General features: G+C 43.9%; 1 protein-coding gene across 2 annotated transcripts in view; it reads left to right on the plus strand.

Annotated features, from left to right (window-relative positions):
* Nucleotides 1–24,763, plus strand: part of HECW1 (HECT, C2 and WW domain containing E3 ubiquitin protein ligase 1) — a 316,328-nt gene that overhangs the window by 241,259 nt on the left and 50,306 nt on the right. For both annotated transcript variants that reach the window (XM_072965253.1, XM_072965254.1), the window contains 6 exons: nucleotides 2,788–2,921; nucleotides 4,853–4,974; nucleotides 7,091–7,276; nucleotides 11,315–11,449; nucleotides 20,974–21,079; nucleotides 22,015–22,111. In XM_072965253.1, the coding sequence (XP_072821354.1) occupies nucleotides 2,788–2,921; nucleotides 4,853–4,974; nucleotides 7,091–7,276; nucleotides 11,315–11,449; nucleotides 20,974–21,079; nucleotides 22,015–22,111 (780 nt within the window). The remainder of the gene's footprint in view (nucleotides 1–2,787; nucleotides 2,922–4,852; nucleotides 4,975–7,090; nucleotides 7,277–11,314; nucleotides 11,450–20,973; nucleotides 21,080–22,014; nucleotides 22,112–24,763) is intronic.

Here is a 24,763-nt window from a genome sequence, read left to right on the forward strand (position 1 = left end):
TTTTTTTTTACCAATTTTGACTCCTCTCATGAGAATTGTCTGTTTGTGTGGGCTTGGTTAATTGGGTTTGCTTCACTTTGCTTTACTTTTGGAAAAGTTCTTTTCTTCTGGTTTGGTTGTATGTATGTGTGTGTGTTCTTCTGTGTGTGTGCACATGTATGCATGTCCGTTTCCAAACTCGACATTCCAGCTGACTTTCTTACTATATTTCCATAAACTCTATATCATGTGACTGTTTAACGTTTGGCTGCAAAAAGAAAAAAATTGTGAAGGGGGATGTTGAAGGCTAATTCTTGATGAAATAGAAGAGGACCAGCTCCCTGACTCCCTCTCTCGTTGTTAAAGCAGAGAAAACCTCTGAGGCTGCAGCCCTGCCCTTGCTGGGGACCTTCCACAAACCATTGTGTGTCTTACTTCCATGCACATCAGGCAGGGGTGGGGTCCAGCACCTGAGATTTAGGACTGTTGACTTAGGTTCATTTTCCCTTGGGGTATCTCAGGGTTGCAGTCAGATGGTGGCTGAGCTGAGACTCACATACCTGGGGGTTGATGTTGGCTGTTGACTGTTGGTTGGGACCTCATGAAAAATGTTGTTGGGCCATTTTTGGAAAATGCAACCTGCCTTGAGCCACTTGGGGGAAATCCTCCAACAGTGGCTTCCTTGGTCTTTGGAAGACCAGGTCAAGGTCATCCTCTCCCAGGTCAAGGTTGTCCATCCCCAGGTTAAGGCTACACGCTTAGGCAGCTTCTCACTGGCCTACTCTGTCTCCCACCCTCCATGGCTGCACTCTGAGTCCCAGCAGGGAGAGCACCACGGACAGACAGCCTGCACCTTCCCCACCAACCTCCCTACCGTGGAGGGAAAATAAACACACATGTTTCCCTCCACGGTTCCTTGCTTACTCTTACCTCCTTCCACATTTTCTTATAAAAGCCGTCATCAGGAATGCCTCACAGTCACTGCTGGAGGCAAAGTTATCCTCTGGCAGGCATCAGAAGGGAGTGGCTAAGTCACTTTAGATAAAATAAAACTTAAAGAAAGCCCCAGACCAGTGAATCTCAAATATAGGTGTAGATAATACTTTATTGTAGATAATAGACAATAATTATATTTTAAAGTATTTTATACACCTCTGTCTGAGAACCACTGGTCTGGAGCTCTCTTTAAGTTTGATGTTATCTATGCAGATTGCAATTTTGCCCCAATTTCTTTCATTCTAGCCGTCACCCAAATGATTCTCTTGCAAGTGGTCTGGAGACCTGAGAACCGGCACCTCCTCCTCCGTGTAAAATTCCCATCCTCCTCCCCATCTGACCTTGACTTTGCCCGTCACCTCAGCCTGTTAAGGCCCACGATGAGGGTTCAGCTTCCCCCGCCAGCACAGCAGCAATGAGAGAAGGGGCCGAATTCAAGAGCTCTTTAGTGACAGAATTTGTAATAATCTTACATGTAGATGCAATAGGATTGGGGGCCTGACTGGATATGGAGGTTGAAGAAGAGGGAGCAGACGACTGTGAAGTTCAAGGTTTCCACTTAGAGCAGGTGGGTGGAGGTGCCGGATAAAGAGCACATAGGATGGGCAGGTTGGCGGGAAGACTTTCGTGTGGATTTGGGCAGGTTGACTTGGAAGTCCTTGAGGTCACACAAGTGACAGTAGCCAGGAGAATGTGGCTATGTGGGACTAGTGCTCAAGGAAGAGATGTGAGGGTGGAGAAAGGGGTGTGAATAGGAAAAGGAGGGTGAGTCCAAGTAGCAGTGAATAGCTGGGTACAATCCAAGGTCGGGCCATGGGGACACACTCTTACACACACAAGATCTTCTGTACCAGTGCCCTCTTTCCTTGACCTTAAAGAGGAGTTTGGTTCTCAGACTTCTCAAAGTTCTCCAAACTGAAGTCTTACACATGTTCTTTTCTCTGTCTTCCTTCCCTGCGAGCTCCCCGGCAAGTCCATTCTCTCCCTTGAGAACACGTGTACCTCCGGTGTTTGCTCGTCTGTGTTCACACCTCTTACACACCCAGGGCAGCTTGTTCATGTCGCTAGAGTCACCACGGTGTACGTGCCTCTCCCTTCTTTGTTCCATCCTGTCCGTGAGTGTTCAGAGGGCAAGATCCTATCCTAGACTTCTCTCTGATCTGCAAGTCCAGCACAGAACCCGGGCACGTGGGAAGAGTTAGCAAATATTTAGTAAGTACCTGGTGAGAGGACTGATCGGCTGACCCACTGATTAATGCCCTAACTTGGGAAGAAAAATCAAATGAACCTTCAAATAAGCAGGAAGCATTTACGTGTCTGCCAGTGTGTTTTTAGTGTAATCTTTGCATGACCCCTGCCGGTCCTGTCAGTTCCCTGTCAAATGACAAGTGTGTAAGACTGTTGTTCTAGTTTGTAGACTTATCACAAACAAGCAGAGGTGATTTGATATCTTTGCCGTAACATTTTAAGTTCCATCCCACACCGTTGTTTTAGACGTAGACCAATTTCGTTTAATGCAGGGCAGAGACTTTTTATGATTGGTTTTTGTGTATATGTGTGTGTGTGTGTGTGTGTGTTGATTTTTTTTTAAGTCAGCTTACAAAACAAAAAGAAGCCACAGCATCCAGAGATACCTGTCTTGCTGATTGTCTTGGGTTATGTTATTGGGATTTTGAACGGTTCTTTACTGACGTTTCTTGACATCCAAGACAATTCTTTGCAGATTTCCCCCCCTACCTAATTCAGAGCCTTAGCTCCCAAGAAGCCAACAGACCAAAGTTAACTCCTGTCTTTCCATCTTCTGCCGCAAAGGTATCAAAACATCCAGCGAACCATTGCTACAGAGAGGCCCGAAGAAGATCCTGGCGGTCAGAGTTGTGAGCAAGTCCCAGCAGGAGGAGGTGGTGGGAGTGACTCTGAGGCTGAATCTTCTCAGTCGACCTTAGGTATGGCAGGAGGGGCCAGGCTTCAGGGCTGACCTCCAGTGGCTGTGTTGACTGAGTGTGGGAGCCCCTCACCCTGCCCCTCGGAGGGGGCACGCACCCTGGGGTGAAGAGAGCAACGGGGTGCGTGAGGTCCCAAAGAGGCTTAGCACCCACAGGGTAAAATGGACAGAGGTTTCCCACCAGGGATGTAAAGGAGAAACGGATTCACAGTGCAGAGAACTTGTGAAAAGTTTCAGTACCCATGCATCAAGGTCAGTGTGTTGGTGGCTTAAGCATTTCTTGCTGAGGACATTGATTTGTTGGCGTCCTAAGGATTGCTTCCACTTATAAATAAAACATGCAATAAGAATTCACGGTCTCCTTCCAAGGAGCCACATGACAACAGTAGGAATAATACTTTGTTGGCATTTTGACTCAAACACAATCCCCGCTGAGGGAGGAACCAGGGAGTAAAGAGGTTTTCCGGCCAGCTTATGGTTACGTACCACCTGGGGGTGTTTGTACCAAATCCCATCCGTATCCACGAGGGTCTGGTGTCCATTTCTTTGAATCTGCCGGAGTCTAATTCCGATGAGAATATTCAAAAAGCGGAAGAAACTGGATGTTTCTTTTATTATTATTATTATTGAAGTATAGTTGATTAACAATGTTTGCTAGTTTCAAATGTACAGCAAAGTGATTCAGTCCTATATATATTTATTTTTTTCAGACTCTTTTCCATTATAGGTTGCTACAACATGTTAAATGTAGTTCCCTGTTTGATACATAGTGGTGTGTATCTGTTAATCCCAAACTCCTCATTTATCCCTCCTCTCCCCTGTCCCTCTTGAGTAACCATAAGTTTGTTTTCTTTGAAGAGACTGGCTTCTGTTTTTTTCTACCTGTAGTAGCCTTAGATTATCACAGTGACATCCTAACCATCCAGTTTCTTTTTCAACTGGGTTAACGGTGGCCGATTGACAGCTGTAAAATAGTCTGAGCAGCGGGCATGTGCTTCCAAAGACACAGATCCACCAACCATTTTAATTGCCTGTTTTTTCACTTTACTAGTTATGCTAACTAAACTGACTAGTTTAGGTTTTCTGTTATCAAGTTCTTTATTTGACCTCTGAGAGAGAGGGGGTTAGAGCGGTGAAGTATTAAAGACACAGAAAATTTATTTCTGGGTTTGGTGTTGGATCTGCTGGCATTTGCTGTGTAACAAAGCATCCCAAAGCTTAATAGCTTAGGCTCACAGCCCTGCATTTGTCCCCCAGTTCTGAAGGTAGGCAGTTTGAACCGAGATCTGCTGGGCTCACACAAGCATCCTTGGACAGCTGTGGAATCAGCCTCAGGCTGGCTGGGCTGAGGTGTCCTCAGCCGGGGGGGGGCTTGTCCCTGCTCCCCATGGCTTCTCATCTTGTACAGGCCACAGCCCATGTGATGAGGGAGAAAGAGTGGGGACACACAGGCCCTCAACATTCTAGCTCAGAACCTCTGGCAGATTCTGTTACGCAAAGCACAAAGCCAGCTCTGTTCAACAAGGAGACGCTACCAAGGACCATATTGTTGGGGATGCAGGGAGGAGGGGAATTGTGGCCCTTTCTGCAAACAGTCTATCACAACCGTGGTCAACAATTATAAAGAAAGTAAGAAAAATGTCGTGAGATCAAAGGGACGTGATGCTCAGGATTGAGCCTAACAAGTTATACAAGAGCACTCCTAGGAAATAATGATTCATAACTGACACAAAGACAGGACACCTGACCCCATCACTGCGTGCGACACCCGCTCAGGTCACTGTGACACCCGCTCAGATCACTGTTCAAAACAACCTTCTGCTCCCGCTGCGCGGGTGAAGGCTTGTGTGTTGCTGGCGTGGACAGGGAAGTACTCTATTGGAAACAATCTCTTCCCCAGTGCCTTCAGTGGCTTTGCTTCACTTTTTCCAGATCTGAGGCGAGATGGGTCGCTTTCTCCAGTGAACTCACAAAAAATCACCTTGCTGCTGCAGTCCCCGGCGGTCAAGTTCATCACCAACCCCGAGTTCTTCACTGTGCTGCACGCCAATTATGTGAGTGTCCCGCATGCAGAGGGGGCGGGGCCCGGCTTCCGGCAAGACCCCAAACACAGCTCTGCAAAGTCATTTGATAGGTTAAAGAGGATAGCGTTATAACCCAGGAAAGGAAACAAATCAAGAAAAGAAAAAAGATGAGTAAAACCACTCCTCTTTTTTCGCTCTCTGTGAGCCTCCCAATAGGGAGAAAAGCTGGATTTGGAAATGCTGTTGCTTCTTTGGTTTCTGTTGGCTTCACATGTGTTCATGTCGGTGCAAGTGATTTGGAAACAAACATGTATTTTCACAATTTTAAAGGAACAAGAGGATGAAGTTGACAGATACCCTTCAGCCTGAATCGTTTGATAAAATCACTTCCATGAAAGAGATTTTTAAATAGATAAATAACTAGGTTTCCTTTTCATATAATCAGTTTTTTCAAATAGCCTGCTTAAGGTAAATTTGATGTGATTTTTACACTGGTAGTTTTTTTTCTTTCTTTTTTGATATTTTATCAAGACAGCAGTGACCTAATACTGGAGTCATTATTTCTTTCAGTTAACAAACATTTCCTGTGGTTCAGGCACAGATCTAGGAGCTAAATAAAGTCATAAGGACAGATTAGGGTGATGTCTGAATAGCCAGGACTCCCCCCACCCCCCAACTCCCATATTGTGGAGCAAGAGATGTGCAAAAAGACGAGTCTAATGTGACAGGACGGGGCCTGACCTCAGGGAGGAACAAGATACTCCGGGAACACAGGTGTGCTCTGGAAACTCAGGGAGCAGTCCCAAGGAGGCAGCTGCTGAATGGAGTCTGGAAGGTTGAAAGTGGGCGGGGCGGATGGTCCAGGCATGATGGGGGAGAGGATGCAGCTGTGATGGGCCAGTGGGCCTGGAGCGTGGTGACAGGCAGAGGTGGGAAGAGGAGACGGAGAATGAGCAAATTGCCTGCTATATCATGGAGAGAAGCCTGGCTCTACCTTGTAGGCGACAGGAACCAGCAGCCGTCTCAGGCACCAGTGTCACATGATCGGCATGTTTGCGACATCATTTTCTCTGGCAGAAGTGCAGGAGAGAGAGTGAGGGGGGCTAAGACTAGAGGCTCAAGTGAGAGGTGAGGAAAGGCTGCCCTAAGGAAGGGGCTGAGAGCAGGGAAAGAAGGACTCGGCTCAGCAGAGAGTTCTGGGTGGAATCAGTCATGCTTTGGGACACTGTGATTGAGGAGGCATGGACGATGAGGACTCAAGAAAGTCCGAGTCGTCTCTGAGTCGGGCCCCCTGAGGTAGGTGGTGGTGCCCCACTAAGCAGGTGCAGGAGTTTGATGAGGGATGGAGGCTGTGGGAGGCAGAGGAGGTCACCAGTTATATTTGAGAAGCCTCTGGGACATCCGATGGCTAGACCTAGAGCAGCTGCCCAGTGGTGCAGGGTTGAGTCACAAAGGGGGACAAGGATGCCAGAGAGTGATGCCCTCAGCTCCAGGCACCAGATGGCCCTGGGACAGAACAAGCCCCTGCCCTGGCCTGCTCTGACTGCCGGCAGCCTTTCCTTTATCCACACACACCAGCCCTTGGTAGCATAAAAAAATGCCTGAAACTTTCATTTCTTCTCAGCCTCCAATCCATCCACACACATAAGTTTTTTGCATAAGGCTCAGAGGAGTGGTAGACCTCTGAAGTCCAGCCTGAAATCCCCAGGGGACCTGACTCCCTGTTGTATAGACAGATGAGAGGAGCCAGGGTGGACCTGTGCAGTCAGAGGAGGAACCAGGGAGGAGAGGGGGCAGCGATGCTCAGAGAGGCAGAGGGGGACTCCAGAGGCTGAGGCAGAGGGAGAGGGGAGGCAGGAGAGGGAGGATGGAGGAGGGGAGCTTTGAGATGCAGGAAGGTTGGCAGTGTCCTAGGCTGCAGGAGCAGCAGGTGGATTCAGGATGGCAAACAGGTCCATATATGTTTGTGGTGGACAGGCGTTTACTTCTCCAGCAAGATCTCTGCTCCTGAGTCTTCCCCATCAAGGCTCACAGCAAATTTCTGCATAGCCATCATATTGCAGCCTGCTAAGGTGCTCAAAGTGTGCTTGGTCTGTGTTTCTCCTAAACCCCACTCCCTTCCCCGATCGGCCTGACCCCGTCTCAGAGTGCCTACCGAGTCTTCACCAGTAGCACCTGCTTAAAGCACATGATCCTGAAAGTCCGGCGGGACGCGCGCAATTTCGAACGCTACCAGCACAACCGGGACTTGGTGAATTTCATCAACATGTTCGCAGACACGCGGCTGGAATTGCCCCGGGGCTGGGAGATCAAAACGGACCAGCAGGGAAAGGTGAGCGTGACTACTGAGTGGGTCTCACATCAAAAGGCCTCTTTCCCCTGAAGGAAAAGACCAGTGAGCAAGTGAGGAGGGAGGCTGATGAGGAGTGGAAAGCCTGGCCACCGGGAGGAAGGGAGGGGTAACCATCTGCATTCGGGTCTCTATCTTGTGATGTGTAAGGTGTTTCCAAGCATCCCTGCCTTCCGCCCACTGGTGCCACCACGTTGCGACATTGCTCTGTGTCCCCTGGTGTATGTGTGTGGTGGGGGGAGGGGGAATATCACACCAGCTGAGAACAATGGGCTACATAGTTTTAAATTTAGGTTTGGAACTTGAAACCCAATTCTGTTCAATGACCTTTCTATTGTTTTGCCTCCTAGACAACTCCCTCTCAAGGAATGAAATCATTAGTTCAATGGGAGTGACATTATTAGATTACTCATTGTGGTTTCCCTAATAAGCCTTCATTTCTCGTGAAAACAGCCTGGCAAACAGGGACACGGTGAATTGGGCTCACGTAATATTACTGGCTTACATTTTGCTTTTGTGTGACCTTGACCAAAGCTGGTCTTTCCCAGCGATGCTTTAGGAGCCTAGCTGAGTTTACGAAGGCAAGAATGAGAATGTTTTCTCTTAACCACCATCAGTCATCTCAGTGTATTTGTAGGATAAGCCAAACAGTGTACTAGAGAACTGTCCCCGTGTGATCTTTTACAAATTTGGGGAGACAGAATCCGTCCCTCTTTTAGTGTCAAAGGAATCAGAAGTGTTACCAGCAGACACGTGTCTCAGTGGGAAATTGCGTCACACAGCTCCTTTCCTCTGTGACTGTGCACATGCAAAGCCACAGTTTCCCAGAGTGGCCTGATGGGGCGTCACTGTGCTCTGGGAGCCAGAAATCCGTCCCCTACAAACCCCTTAGGCTGCCCCAGATCCTCGACTCTCTGGAGTATGTGTGAGAAGATGGTGTCCACTAATGCAAGTCTGCAGTTCAGTGAATCTCTATGACCAGCTCTGTGGTCGGGGATGAACCGGCAGGTTGCGGGGAGACCCTGTGTAGGAGAAAAGCCACCAGAGCCAGAATCTGTTCCCCGGGACTTTCTTGTTTACTGGATGTGGCTTCGACTGGGAGAATGACAGTGGAGTATGGTGTGGTGATAGTCTTCTATGCAAAAACCTTCTTCATAGGCAGCCAGAGAGGATTCTAGAACTCTAAGTCATCTTCTGGTTCCTCACTCGCCCAGTCTGCTTCTTGTTTTCTTGACATACTCAGAGATGCCAGCCTTCACTTGCAGCATGCACCGTGTGGGCTAAGCTGCTTGGTATCTTTGAATGCATGGTCATCCCAACAAGGAGGACAACATGACATCTGACTCATCTGTCATCTTGAAAATCCGAGGAAGGAGGACACAGCCCCCACTCAACTTCAGGAGAGATTGCGTGTGAGCCCCAGTGGGCTCCAGGGCGGAGGCGAGGAGACTTACCACCCAGAGAGGTGGCGGGGCTGCGGGTGGCGGGCACGAGACAGAGGCAGCCCCTACTGCAGAGTGAACATGTAACAGCAGAATGAGAAGTGGCCTCTACTTCTACCTGAAGGAAACAGAATCTTTATCTGAGAAAAAGCATATCTCCTAGAAATTCCTGCAGAAAAGAGAAATGAATTTTTTAAAGACATCTGCTTGTCATCTGCAAAGTGGCACAGGAGCATATGACTTCTGTTGAGCAAGAAGAAGCAGCTACAAACAGAAAACAAGTCAAGAGGAAGCAGACATAAGAAAACAGAAGTAGCTGAGGATCCAGCAATCCCAGGCTGGGTATTGATCCAAAAGACCTGAAGTCACAATCTCAGAGAGACATCTGCACTCCTGTGTTCTTTGCAGTTATTCACATGGCCAAGAGATTAGGTTGGGTTAGGTTGGAAACAAGCTAAATGTCTGTTGATGGATGACTGGATAAAGGAAATGGGGTGTATGCATACAATGGAATATTATTTAGCCTTAAAAAAACAAGGGAATTCTGATAACAAAAGTAAAGCCAGGCATGACAGTTGTGGCAGCAGGTGGAAACGGGATAAACTTACATACCGAAAGGAGGTAACTATCAGATCTGATGGCAAACAAATTCAGCTTATAAAAAGACATACCTAAGAAATGATTCCAAAAGTTTAATAGGAAAAGAATCACTGTTAATATAATGCAAGAACAATAACAGAAAAATCAGTGGTGGTGTATTAATATCATACAAAGGAGAGTTGAAATCTGAATCATTATAAGGGGGTCAGAGAAAGATTTGATATTAATCAATGTCACAATTAAAGATACAGTAATCATGTATTCCATATGAGCCAAGGAACTTATACGTATTATATAAAGAAAAAGAAAAGAGAAATACAAAGGAAATGAAAGAAATACAATATGGTAGAAAAATGTGTATTATAACCATCAGTTCAACAGATTCAGTAGACAAAGTAAGTCAGGATTTGAATACTTTTCTGTTAATGGAACGTATATTAATTCTTTTGTTAAAAAGAATGGATAAACAAAATGTGTTATATGCAAACAATGGAATGTTATTCACCCTTCAAAAAGGAATGACCATCTGACGCACAAAGCCTAGATTAACCTTGAAAGCATTATGTTGAGTGAGATAAATGGACAAATATATCCTATATGAGCTATCTGAAATAGTCAAATTCATAGAAACAGAAAACAGAGTAGAGATTACCAGGATCTAGAGGGGAGGTAGGAATGAGGAAGTATTATTTCATGGGGGCATAATTTCAGTTTGGGAACATGAGAAAGTTGAGGATATGAATCATGGTAATGGCCACACAATAGAACATACTTAACGCCACTAAACTGTAATTTTTTTTTAAAGTCCACGTTTACTGGATATTCATTCAGTTTGTACTCATCTGTTTAAAATCTCGTGATAAGTGTTGGGGGGTTTTCCACGCACAATTCATTCTTATTCAGATTCTTTACTCAAGTTTTTGCTTTTCACTGGCATCACTTTTTGAGCAACTGACACACTATTGCAGCGGGGGGCATCATTTCAGTCCCATCCACACTGTTGGAAATAACAACCCTTTCTGAGTCAGCACTGGCTTAGGTCACTGGAGGCAAAGATATCTTTACCAAACATTACATTTTGTTCAAAAGAGAGCATTTGCAAGATTGCTTTCTAGTACAAAAGATTTTGCAAAAGAAACAAAAAAAGGATTAAGTTTCTCTTTTGTGAGAGATCATTTCAGATTTAAAGAATGACCTTGTCATAAATTGGAAGATCTACACTAATCAGACATGCCACAGAGACTTATGTACAAGAGTGGTAATTGAAACATTACTGTAAAATAGTAAAAAAGTCAAATGTTCAATGCTAGAGGGTACTGAAATTGTTATGCATCCGTCAAACTGAATACTACACACTCATTAAAATTCCGTGTTAAAAGAAATATTTAATAACTGAGAAAAATGCTTATAAAATAATAGGTGAAAAATCTTTTAACAAAATTATAGGTGCTGATGCGGGGAGTATATGTATATATGTATATTTGCATGGGAAGAGAAAAAAACCACAAAAATACTTCAGTGATTGCTTTTCCATTGTAATATCTGGGATGATATGGGTTATTTATCGTCTTTCTATTTTTTTGTCCATTTAAAGTTTTTTTCCCAGTGAGACTGCTAATTCCATAATTTTAAAAAAGAGCATTTATTTTAAAAATAAATAAAATGCTCTACAAATTAATTTCTAGAATTATTTTTTTATCCATCAAAGGCTCTATGCCTCTTATTTTCCACGTTAAGTGTGGTGGTCACTGCTCCGTAGCTCCACAGTGTAAAGCGTTCATCAGCGACTGGCGTTGCTTTGTTGAACTGCTGGATAAGCTGCAGCACCAGCTCCATCTCCCATCCGGTTTTGAGCAGATGTACAGGAGGGACAGACCCATACATGATGACCCAGCCCCGGAGCATCACCCCGCTGCAGCCTGGGCTTCCCTGTGGCTCGTTCTCATGCGATGTGCTTTCTTTACTGGTCTGTCTGCAGTCTTTCTTCGTCGACCACAACAGCCGGGCCACCACTTTCATTGACCCCCGAATCCCTCTTCAGAATGGTCGTCTTCCCAACCATCTGACTCACCGACAGCACCTCCAAAGACTCCGAAGTTACAGCGCTGGAGAGGTAACAGCCCCCTGCCACGCCCTCCCCTGCCCCACCGTCCACAGGACCACCGGCTCTGCCTCTCCTGGTGGGGCCAGAGCGACCCCTGAGTGGATGGGATCTGGGGATGCCCGTTCCCCAAGGGGCTGAGCTGAGTCCAGATCCCTATAGAATAATGGATGATGGCTTGGGGCACCCACTTCACACCCTAGACCCATCTTCAGATGGCCTTCCTTCTGCCTTCACTTTGGTCCTGCACAATCACGCTACTGGAAATCGATCCAGTTGAAAGGAACTGGAATGCAGTGTCGGGACATCCCTGCACTCACGGCTGGGGCTGTGCTTCCCCAGGGCTACTGATCACATGTGCCTTCTTACAAGACCACGGAACTATGGTGCCATGTGTGTGACTGCCTTTAAATTTCTGCCCCTCCCCAGACCCCAGAGAAGACTTCAGTAGCATAAACATGGACTAAAAACTGGGGGAGCTCCCTGGGCCACGTGGATACTCTGTTTCCACCCTCCCACCTTCCTGGTTTACATTGTCTTTCATTCCACGTGAAAGGCTGCCACTTTTCTTAAACATCATGTTCCTTGTCTTTCTGAATGACTGTTTCTGTATCTCGTACCCTTTCCCGTTCTTTCTCAAATCAAAGCTCTTTTCCATTGCTGATTAGTTCCTGACAATATGACAAGCAAACCCTTTTTTGTCTGTCTAAGCATCTATCCATACCTCCTTTTCACAGACACCACCCAGATCTCAGGAGATACGGGCTCTGAGAAAAATTCCGTATAAAATAATTTCTCATAAAGCATCTTTGTAGTTAGATTACAAAGAGGTAAAAAGATGAAAAAAGTGGTAGAGGAAGAAGAGAAATATATATATATCTATACGTGGCCCCACAGAGAGTCATTCCGGTGAGGGCCACAGTGGACATCCCAGGAGAAACAGAAACTGACCATCCACCTGTCAGCCAACTCTGTCAGTTTCCAGAGAGCAAACAAGAGTCTCAAAGGAAGAGTTTGTTGTCGGTGTATTGATACTGCTGAGAGCATGTTAACTCTCTCTGCATATACATAAATGTGTATGTGACCATGCAGAGAGGGAGTATTATATACCCCCAAGGGTTGTGTGGTGTCAGGACTATCCAGACACCAGACACTCAGCAGCAGACATGTTCACAGACTACAAAAGCAGCGCCCCAGCTTCTCAGCTCAACACGCATAGTCCCCTTCACTTTAATAGCACCGTCAGAACATACAAGATGTATTGTCTTGACATGATCATGGATAAAATCCAAATTCCGCATCAGCTTGAAATATGCCATTTTAATTTAATTTTAAAATGTCCGAGTTCTTTAATATAATAAGGTAACTTCAGTACTAATATAGAGTAACTACATCTGATAAAAGAAGCTCTGTACTGCAGACAGATTCCCCATCAGTCAAAAAATGTCAATTATGCAATGAAACCCCCTAAACACACAGATCTATTACACTTACAAGAAATGAACCTGAAAATCTAAATATTAAAAACCTTTCTGTTGAGTGAACAAGATTAAGAAGGTGAGAACCCCTTGCATTACCTTTCCTAAAACATTTGTTTGATATGATGAACTAGCCCAAAGGCACATTATCATGATAAAGTATCAATATTAATGCCAAGACAGACTACACATGATGCCAAAAGGGCACTCAGCTCTCTGTATGCTTCCTAATTCATTCACTCTCCAACTGACTGTCCGTCAGGGTTTTAAAGCCCTCATCCCTCTGCCCCACCTCTCTCTGCTGGTAGCTTTGCACTGACACGAGGGAAAACCAAGAAAAACAGTTGAGAGAGAGGCTGGGGAGCAGAGGATATCTGATCTAGGGGCAGCACACCAGAGAAAACAAAGACCCAGCCTCTATGAAAACAAATGCCTGGCTCCTCCTACTGTGAGGACGCACAGCCCATGGGCAGAGCAGACAGGAGGACCTGGGTATAAAATAGGAGAGGGGGGGAGAATATTAATTGTGTTTGCTGTGATGTGATTTTGTTCAACAAACATTGATTAAGTGCATGACCTGCCTTGAGCCCCGTGAAATGCAAAGACGTATGAGGTAGGCTCCCTGCTCCTGGAGAAATTTGCGTTCTGTTTTTGAAGCCAGGCCATAAATACACACAGAGTTAAGTCAGAAGAGAAATTAGAGTATGACTGAGTGTCAAGAGAGAAGTTCAAAGGAGGCCAGGGAAAGGTACTTTGTAAATGAGATACTTGACCTAGACCTGGAAAGATCTGTAAACCCTCACTGAGTACAAAGGCAGAGGAAGAGCAGCCCCACACAGGGCTTAGCATAAGCGCAGGCGCCCAGGTGGGCGTGAGGAGGTGGAGAGACAGTGACTAGTTTGGTGTGACCAGGATAGGAAGTTTCCACTTGGCTTCTGTCTTGGTTTTTGGAAAGCTTCGAATGCCACATGGCAGAGATTTGGGACTTTTTTATGGGTCCATTGAATGAATTGAAGATGAGTAATAGTGACGATCTGTGTTTTAAAAAGGGGTTTAGAGCTCAGTCCATCCATTGTTTCTCAAGAGGGCAAGACTCTTGGCCATTTGGGAGGCCAGTTCTCTGATGCGTGGAATCATCATCTCAGGCCATTGTAAGGTCTGGTCCTACCCATTAAATTTCAGGTGTGCCCCCACCTTGCCAGTTACTATGAAAACAAACAAACCACACAAAATACCCCCCTAAGCATTTCCAAATACTCTTAGGTGGTAATTCTACTTCAATTAAGAATCATATTTTATACCCAAGTAAACTGAAATACCAAGAAATCAGTCTCACAGAGAGTTCAGGACCACAGTCTAGATTTCCCAGCTCCTAGTCCAGGGGTCAATGAGTATTTTTTTTTCATTTAATTTAATTTAATTTAATGAAGTTTTAATATCTGTTCTTTGTGTGTGTGTGTGTATCCTTTTTTCCAGTTTTATTATGTAGAATTATTACAGTTTGACTGCACATGCACATTATATTGCATGTGAATACATATAGATGGTCTACTGTACATTTTTTTAGTTTACATATATGTACTGATCATTGTTTCTAAGAACAGATTAGATCTTAAGCTTTTTAAACTTACATACTTATCAAAGGAATAAAGCCAACTACAAAATAAGAAACAACAGAATGCAGTAATCCAGTCATAAAGGACAGTCAAATATGCTTACACGTATTCAAGACATCAAAATAATAATTAGTTCATTTATGTCCTTATTATTATTATTATTTTTAGGTTCTTTGTATAAATGATGTCATACGGCATTTTTCTTTCTCTTTCCAGCCCACTTCACTTTGAATGACAGTCTTCAGGTTTATCCATATTGCTGCAAATGGCATTATTTTATTCTTTTTTATGGCTGAGTAGTATTCCATTGTATAAATATACCACATCTTCTTTATCCAGTCATTTGTCATTGGACATTTGAATTGTTTCCATGTCTTGTCTATTGTAAACAGTGCTGTTGTGAACAGTGAGGTGCATGTGTCCTTTTGAATTTTATTTTTCTCTGGATATATGCCCAGGAGTGGGATTGGTGGATCATGTAGTAGGTCTATTTTTAGATTTTTAAGGAACCTCCATACTGTCCTCCATAGTGGCTGCACCAGTCTACATTCCCACCAACAGTGTGGGAGGGTTCCCTTTTCTCCACACCCACTCCAGCATCTACCATTTGTAGACTTTTCAATGATGGCCATTCTGGCTGTTGTGAAGTGATACCTCATTGTAGTTTTGATCCTCATTTCTCTAACAATTAGCGATGCTGAGCATTTTTTCATGTGCCTATTGGCCATTTGTATGTCTTCACTGGAGAAATTCTTGTTTAGGTCTTCTGCCCATTTTTGGCTTGGGTTGCTTGTTTCTTTGATATTAAGGTGTCTGAGCTGTTTGTATATTTTGGAAATTAGTCCTGTGTCAGTCACTTCATTTGCAAATTTTTTTTTCATTCTGTAAGTTGTCTTTATGTTTTGTTGATGGTATCCTTAGCTGTGCAAAAGCTTTTAAGTTTAATTAGATCCCATTTATTTTTGCTTTTAATTCCAATACTCCAAGAGCTTGTTCAAAAAATATATTGCTGTAATGCATGTCCACAGTGTTCTACCTATGTTTTCCTCTAGGAGTTTTATAGTATCTGGTCTTACATTTAGGTCTTTAATCCACTTTGAGTTTATTTTTGTACATGGTGTTAAGGAATGTCCTAATTTCAGTCTTTTACAGGTAGCTGTCCAGTTTTCCCAGTTTTAATATTTGTTCTTTACTTTGACTTTTCTTCCCAGGGACTTACAATACCCATATATTAGTATATGGGTGTTAGATCTTCTGTGCCTTACTTCAGCATTTGTCACTTTCTCTTGAATACTTTTTATCTTTTTATTGTAACTTTTTCTTAATGGAGGGACTGGAGATTGAACCCAGGACCTCATGCGTGCTAAGCATATGCTCTACCACTGAGCTATTACCTTCCCCCCGACTAGTAGTTTTAAAAGGAGACAATGATGGCCAAGAAGAGGAAGGCTTGTGGCACAGAGGGATTTGAGAGAGAAAGGCCATGAGAGGCCATAGCCACAGGCCAGGTAATGAGGTGATAAGGCCCTACATTGGGGTGATAAAGAGAAAACCCTCAGGGAAATGGAGGAGTGTGGAGGAAGGGGTACCTGGGACTTGAGTCAGCAGGTGGGAGTCCGAGCTCCGGCTTCTCCACAGAGGCTCTGTGTGTCATTGCCCTTTCCTGCCCTTTCTGGGGCCTCAGTTTCCCCATCTGCCAGTGGATTTAGTGGATGGCCACTAAATCCATTCCAGGTCTACGATTTTCAGAGTCTGTGATGCTTGAGTCGCAGTCCCACCAGTAGCACACAGGGAAGATGAGTAGGAGAGCCGGCTGGGGAGGCTGGCCGGTGTGCCTGGAGCTGTGCTGATGATGAGTGTGGGAACAGCAGGATGGCCAGTTTGAAAGGACAGCTAAGCAGCAGAAATATGAGACTCAGGAATAATCAAGGATCCATGATTTTGCTATGTCACCTACCATGGGTAATGGGGAGCTCACTGTACATGTGTCTTAGACCTCCGTTTTAGGAATCGATATTTTCCGTTCACCTTCATGAATTTTTTGAGTGTCGCTTAGCAGTCGATGTTTGGTCAATTGCATGTAAGGACAGAATTAAAATCACTTTCTATAGCCAAGATTCTAAATGGTAAACATTTCCCTCAAAACCCCAATGATAGGTTTTTAAGAGAGACACTGCTCAGCACCTTTTGGGTTAGCCTTTACCTCCCCTGAAAAATTTTCAGGCCATTTCCTGAAAGCAGTTATCAAGAATATGGGATTTTATGCATAAAAAGATCACTGTTTGACGCTTTAACATGCATCTTAATACAGTGGCACATCTGTCTGCCACACATTTAAGCATCAACAAAATCAGCTTTATCTCTTCCATAGTAGCCAAATGGAATTGGACATAAATGAATGGAAGGAACACCCGGGGCTATAAATACTGGATCCATCTCTCCATCAGTAAGGAAATCACTGTAGGTCAAATCTGTCTTATTTATACTGCAATTTGCAATACAAATTAACATGAATAGGGAAGGGTAACAGAACACATAATGTTCATTTCTTTCACCACCTTATCTTGGTCCAGTTAGGAAATCGTCAGTCACAGGAAATTTCTGGAAGGGCCCATACAGAAAAGCTCAACAGTAGTTGCCCCAGGAAAGGGGAAGGGTCTGAGAAAGGGAAAGGAAAGAGAAACGACTTTTCACTCTCAAAGCAGAAGTCACTCTGAGTCACTCTTTGCAATGACCTGCTCATAAGCCAAAAGTCATTACATTTTGGCTCCGACGACAGAGAGAAATCTTCATTCCGGAAGCCTGCCTTGGGGGAGGGTGACTTCTGCACTGCTTCTTAAAATTGGCAATTTTCCTCTTGATTCCACGTAACCTTTACTGGATTACAAGTTTGGTTGGAAGTTGGTAAAATTCAGATGCCTATGAAAATCAGCTTTTGAATTATGAGCAGTATGTAGTCTGTATAGAAAGTACAGATACCGATGGAAAAGAAGTTAAAAGGCTCATACAGTCCACTCCCCCCCCCATCTAGAGACAATTTCTGGTACACATTGAAGGAAAAACATGGAACATGTTGTCTGTGGTTCTGTATCTTCTTTTATTTACCATTACAATAGTTTGTAGATGGTTTCCACGCCATTAAAATACTTCCATACTTTATCACATGGATCTACTGTAATTTAACTCAAGCCTTTCTTTGTCCATTATGTTTATTTGCCCACTTTTCACTGTTATAAATACATTGAATGACTCAAACATAGATCTCTCTCTCTTTTATTCTTAGAGCTCTACAAGCTTTATTAATAATCCATTTTTAGAATACGAAAGGAATCTAGTGATGAATTAACTCATCACTTGGACTTTTCTTCTCAATCTGCTATTTTTTTTATCATCAAGTCTCTAGCGTTTTCAAGGGAGCATTAGTGGACCCAAATTCAGTCTAAAGCCTATGATTTTCAATCACAGCTTAAAAAAAAAAAAAAAAAAAACACCCCCACCAATTTACATTTCCAAACTGCAACACAGAAGAGACGCTTGCTTACCCATCGCTGAAAACTATGTTGTGAGCATGTCTATTTCGCTTTGTCTGGACCGCTAAATGTTGCTAGTTTTCATATTTGCAATTATGATTAAAGCTATCTCAAAATCAAAAGGAAGAGAAATCTTAAAAGTAGCTCTTCCTGCAAACTGCGTTTTACCCAGTCAGAACAGTCAGAGCATGTCCGGGGAGAGGCAGGCCACTAGGGGGCTCTCCTCTCTCTGTCTCTCTGACACACACACAACCCCTCCTGCGTGAGAAACTCAGTAAGACTAAAAGTGTCAAATTCTGGGGAGTTCAATGAGTTATATTAATTTTGGTGTTAAATGGAAAAGCCATTCTTCTAGGCGTATTCAGTAGTTAGGGAAGCGATTTTTAGCATCATGTTTGCAGTGAGAGCTAAATCAGCCACTCAGTTATAACAGACATCCCTCAGGATGGACCATTCGGTACCCATTCAGGGCTGCAAGGATCCTCGAGCATGCTAAGTTCTACCCAGTCTTAGAATCTCAGTCTTTTTTCACCCTACCTGAAATTGTCTCCCTCCCTGTAAATTCCTAGCCCTCAGTTGGAGAAGGATGTTTCTATGGGGGCCCTCCCATCCTCTGACTCTGGTCTGTAAGCCAGCCAGTACCACTTTGCAACCACCTCCTTTATCCTTGACAGATGCTTCTGTGTCAAGGAGCCCCAAAGCCCCACGTCTTCCCTGTGTTGTTTTCTCCATCTCCTCATCGCCAGCCTCAAGCATACCCTCAGCCAGTCATCTGCCTTCAGAGCAGCTGACTTTCCTCTGGTTTCTGACATTTTTCAGTCTGGCTTAGTTTTGCCAGTGAGCAGGTGACTTCAGAAGTAGACACCATTTTTCCCCAAAAGTGTATCCGCAGCACATGAATTCCCTGTGTCTACCAGGAATAGAAGTCAGCTCCTTCCTGTTTCAAAGCCTTATCCATCTCCAGGCAACCTACTGACAATTAGACAGTTTCACTCGGGGTGTGACAGCAGGTATCACCCGAGTTCAGTGCACAGCCAACCCTCCTCGAAGTTCACTGTCAGATCTATCTGCTTCCCCAGTCTCTCTCTGTGTTAATTCATCACTTAGATCATCTTCAATGAACTGGGCTTTGAGTTTGAGGGTCTTTAAAGCAGCAAAAGTATTTTAAACACGCATTAAGGCAGACTGATGTAATTCTTTCCAAAGAAAAGAGACAGAGCATTTCAGTCCCAGAAAGGCTTTACATATTTATTAATTCACAGAGAAAAAGGAGAAGTGTGAGGCTCAATACTGCATATCAGCAATCAGCAAACCTTTCTTTTCATCACTTTGCAACCATTTCCCTGCAAAGGGCTATAACGGAAGTACAGCCCTTTGTCTTCTAAGTCTTGGTGACTGACTCAACAGAGCTGAGTGCTAAGGACATCAACGCGAGAAGCCAGCCAAAGTGGCACGAAATCTATTCCCTTGTCCCAAAAGTAAGCCATGCGCAAAGAGAAGGATCAGGAGAGAAAAGGGATGGATTTACGTCTCTACTACTTCCAGAAGAGCAGTTCAAAGGCTGCCAAATACAGACACAGAACTGGCAGCACATCTCTGCCTACAAAGGATGTTCTTCTTACCTGTGCGGAGTATGAAAGTAGGACCCGCAGTAAAGCCAGCAATTACTGTTTCTTTAATAATGAAGCCCTAAGCCATCTGCCCTGCCTTGTCATCTGCAGTATCACACATGTTCTGGTCCTAAGTCATCATTTTGACATTGACCTGACCTGACCTGGAATTTGCACCACAGGGTCTCATCACCCCTCCTGAATTCCGTGTGAGTGAATTGTATGCTGGTCTCAGGGGGAGAATTTTCTTTCCTTTTTCTGTCTGGATGTTTGAGCTCTTTATGAGTACCTTACAAAGTCATAAGCAAAATTCTTATATATCTTTAAAGTTTATTTTGGCTACTTTGCCAAATATCATAGAGTGAGTCAAAATCTACACCAAACCCCATGTATTTGGTGAAGCTGCCCCCGTGTGGAAAACCTGTGGTGCCTCAGTTTAAATAGCTCACCCCTCAATGGTCCTTAAGGAGCGAAAATGTGTGTAAATCATGGGAGAAAGCTCATGGTCTTGCTCTAGAACCTAGGGAATTTATTAAAATTTAAAATTGAGCTAAATTAAGGTTAACCATCACAAATATCAGTTTTAACCTCAGCAAGTTGATGTTTTGTCAAGATGCCCAGCCCAAACTAAGATATTGGATGCAGCCTACTAGTAAAGGGAAGTTAAAAAAAAAATTCTTTGCAGTCAAGCATTTGTTGATACCCTGATTCTGTCTCTTACAGCTGACAATTTTGGAAAAGCTTAATTTTGTCTCATCCTCAGATTCCCCACTTATAAATGGGGTTAATAATGCTTATCTTGCAGAATTTTGTGAGGACACGAGATACTGCATGGTGAATGGAATAATAGGGGTTAAACAGAGAATGGCCATCGGAGTGTGATAAACGCTGTTTAAAAGAGCCGGTCCGTTCTGCACGCGGTGATGAATGAAAGGTTTAGTGCTGCTTCTTAGCGATGAAGGGCGTAAACCTACCTACTGCCAGTCTTCACGAAGAGTTTATTTATGTCTCTTTGATGTATTTATGAAAAGGAATGTTTCTTAGTCTGTTCGTGTATTCATCTGATGAACATTCATGACATTTGGCAGGACCACTTTCTTTAAAAGCCACAACATCAACCATTCTATTGCCATTTTTTTTTTAATTTGCTTATTTTTCCATCACTTTGAGGATTATAACTTCCTTGCATCTTTAACTTCAGAGATGCCAGGGTCTTTTACTCCTCGTATTGAAAAATTAGTATCAAAAGATCATGCGAAATAGATGAGATTTCTAATGCTCACCATTCTTTTTTGAAATTAGGCCTCCGAAGTCTCTAGAAACAGAGGAGCCTCTTTACTGGCCAGGCCAGGACACAGCCTCGTAGCTGCTATTCGAAGCCAACATCAACATGAGTCATTGCCACTGGGTATGTATTGTGCCTTTTGAACCCCTGGTACCCAGTACTTAACCTTGTTTTTCTTATCATGACTTCTTTAATATTCAGGATTCAGTATTTTCTTTTTCTTCTCTTATAGCATAGTCCACTCCCCTACCCTTGTCTCCCATCCCCCCTTGTTCCTATTCCTGCTTCCCTTCCTCTTTGCTTTGTCCTTCTCTCTTCTCTCCCCTCCCTCTTCTCTCCTCCCTTCAAGACCCTCATTCCAATTCACCTTTATTCCATTCAGTGATGTGGTAGCTGGGTCCCAGGAGGGCACAGTTCAAGTGAGGTGATGCGTTTTGTTGCTGTTAGATGCAATTTTTAATTTAGACCTCTCTCTACATGTATCTGGTGGGGGAAAGCTGGCACAATCTCCATTCCTAACCTCAGCCACCTCTTTCCAAAACACATGTCACTTGTATCAAAGGAAATGAAGTGAGAGTCTAAACAGGTTGGGATATTTTAATGATTACTCTTGGGAAATCAACCAATGGCCAATGCCATAGGTACCAGTGCTCAGGAAAGGACTTCTTTGAACTCATAAAGAATCTTTTGCCATAATAACTATGACAAAATAACCAAAAAAGTCAGAGGGAAGCCAGCCAAACTCCCCACATGGAAGACCTGTTTTATTCTCCTTCATCTGTTCACAAGGGGATGAGTTAACATCCAGGTAAGTTCCTGGAATGTAAAAGATAACTAACATAGATCTGATGCACGTTGGGTTTGATCTTTTAAAAATAATAGTGCTCTTATGTCACAGGAAAAAACCCTCAAGAGCTTACATTTTGTTTTGACCAGTATGCGATCTGCCCTTCAAACTCCTCCATTAATCCTGGTATCAAGCAACCGTTTTCCAATCATTAGAGAAATTACCCCTGGGCTGAAGACTCAACCACAACCTGTACTTTTGTCTGTTTCAGCATATAATGACAAGATTGTGGCATTTCTTCGCCAGCCAAACATTTTTGAAATGCTGCAAGAGCGTCAGCCAAGCTTGGCGAGAAACCACTCACTCAGGTAGGGGCTTGTCCGCCACCTCCTAAACTCCAGGTCTCCTCCAGCTAGTTTTCCAGGTCGGACAACCTCTGTGGAGACAGGGCAGATGCTTCTGATGAATTTTATTCATGCACTTAAATTATAACCTAAATATTTAAAATGAAAGGTCCAGGGGGTTCTAATGCTCTCTGAAGTGTTGCAAGCAGAGACAGTCATGTTGTCAGGTTACTCATAAGATGCTAAAATCATTTCCACTGATTTGAAGGGAAGCACAGAAAGGGAGCAAAATAATTGTTTCATCAAACAATTGTTTACATAAAGTACCATATAAGTTATTTTTATTTTTAAAATATAATTATTTAATGGTAAACGGGATATTAGATGACTATATTCAAAAATAAACAAGCAAGCAAGCAAAAGGCATCGTATATGTTCTAACTACTTAAACCCTATTGTCCATTACGGTCATTTTTGAATGAGTGTATCTGAAACTCTCAGTCACTTCATGTGGAAAGGATGCCCACCCAAAGAGACAAAAAGAGAAAGTATCCTCTGAACTTAGAGCCCACTTTGTCACCGAGATATTCAAGCCTGTTTCTTTTTCAGTTTACTACCCAGCTTTTCAGGAACTGGAGATGCATAGTGGTTAAGTGTGTCCCCTTAGAATTTGAATACTTGCTCCAGCACTTAGGGACCATTGATGGAGGGATATGTTAATTAATCCTCTACCCGCAGTCCTCTCATCACTGAAACAGGGTCACAGTGTGAGCACCACTGAGATGCTTAACTGGGGGTGTGTGTAAAGGATTAGGTAAAGGTGGGCAGGGATGCAGGCAGTGACTGTCTCTAACGCCTCGCCTCCCATTTGGTGGTCTTTTGAACCTGGCTGACCACTGCAACCTTCTTTGACTCCCTCAGTGAGTCACCAACACCTAAAGATAGACTCTTTGCTCTTCAAATCTTTATTAATCCTGCCAGGACAGATCACTCACTCTTTTTTCCCTCCACCACCCCCTCACCAACACCTCCTTCCCCAGTGGTTTTACTCTTTGTAAATTAGAACCACCATCCTCCCAACTGCCCGTCATCTCCACTTCTGCCTCTTTCTTCATCTTCCCATCTAAACATTCACCTCCTCACTTCCTCCAGCCCTACTTTCTCTTCTCCCTGCCATGGCCTGTGTTTGGTCCTCATCATCTTGCTCCTGGACCTTGCAGTGGTCTCTTAGAAGATACCGCCAATCACTCTGCTGGGAACAGAATTATATTCTTCTAGCACATGTCACTCACACCCTTCAAAAACACTTTGCATGGAGTATCTGTCCTCAGGGCCAGCCACCATGGTAGCTTTTGGACACTCTTCTAGGGGACCTCAAAGCAGCTAAGGAGTCTTTCTGGAATTTAGTCCTTGAGGAAGTACGCTACACGGCATCAGGTAGAGGGCAGAGGTGGGCATGTGATGCTAACCTCACTGTGATGAAGTGAGGGCAGTGGCCTTCACCCTCACTGGGCCCCTAGTCAGCCCTGCCTTCCTCTAATCTCTGCTCTGGCTGCCCCTGCCAGGCCGCTGAGCAATTGAGCCCAGATTTGTGACTGGGAGACCTGTGCCCACCTCATGAGGTTTTCGAGGCCAAATGAAAGGGGCTAGATTTTGCATTTCTCCTTCTTACCCAATAGGATAAGACTTATGAGTTTGGGGATGGGGACAGGGCTGGAAATCTGGGTATCATCTGAGAGCTTCTGAAAAAATGTGCTGACTTATAAAATCAGCTTTCTTACATGAAATTTTGAGGGGAAATTCTTTGTTGGGGGGGCACTTCCATTACTTATGAAATTATGAGGTCCCTCTCCAAAAAGGGACTGGTCCTGACAGAACCTTTCTGCCTTTAGAAGTCATGCTAAGGAAAGATGTCAACCTTCTCGTAAGAGGGGAATTCATGGCAACTGAAGAACCAAATGAACGATCTTGAGATACTTCTGTATTCTCTCCAGGATTTCAAAATGCATTAACAAAGGCTTTCGTTTTCATTTCTCCAAAAAACAAAATAATGCCAAAGAACAAAAACTTCCCATGGTTCCCATGGTGTATGTATAATAAAGTCAAGATTTCTAAGCACAATTTCCATGGTCTCCAAAGTCTGGCTGTAACCTGTATCTCTGTCCTGTGCTAGTTTTTTCCTTCTGGTGTCTTCCACCTCCATCAAACAGCCTGTATCGTCTCCTACCTTTTTCGTTCCTGGAATGGCTTCTCTCTTAAGGGCTTTTCAACCCATCTTAAAAGCTCCAATCAAACACAAAGCCTCGATGGATCCAGGCAAACTCTAGTTTTTCTTTTGCCTCACTTTAATAGCATTCTTTTTTGTACCTCTGAGGTATTTTTCCATCCTCTTCTGTGTTCTATCATGCACTGATGTCTCCTTTGAATACTCTAAGCCCTTTTAGAGCAGGATCTATATCTTCTTTGTCTTTGTACCACCTTCCCCTCAGAGCCTGGTCCTCTGCTTTGAAGAAATGCTGATTAGTTTTAGAGTGAACGGAAGGTCTTTAGCTTGAGTGATTGTCACTTCCACTGATGGTCAACTCTGCCCAAGTTTAATTACTGCACCACAGAAGGCAGTGCAAGGAAAGGCAATTTCTAGAAGAGCATCGTGGGAACCTGGCCATGTGAACTTAA

The sequence above is a fragment of the Vicugna pacos genome, chromosome 7, assembly GCF_048564905.1.
Source record: "Vicugna pacos chromosome 7, VicPac4, whole genome shotgun sequence".
Classification (NCBI taxonomy): domain Eukaryota; kingdom Metazoa; phylum Chordata; class Mammalia; order Artiodactyla; family Camelidae; genus Vicugna; species Vicugna pacos.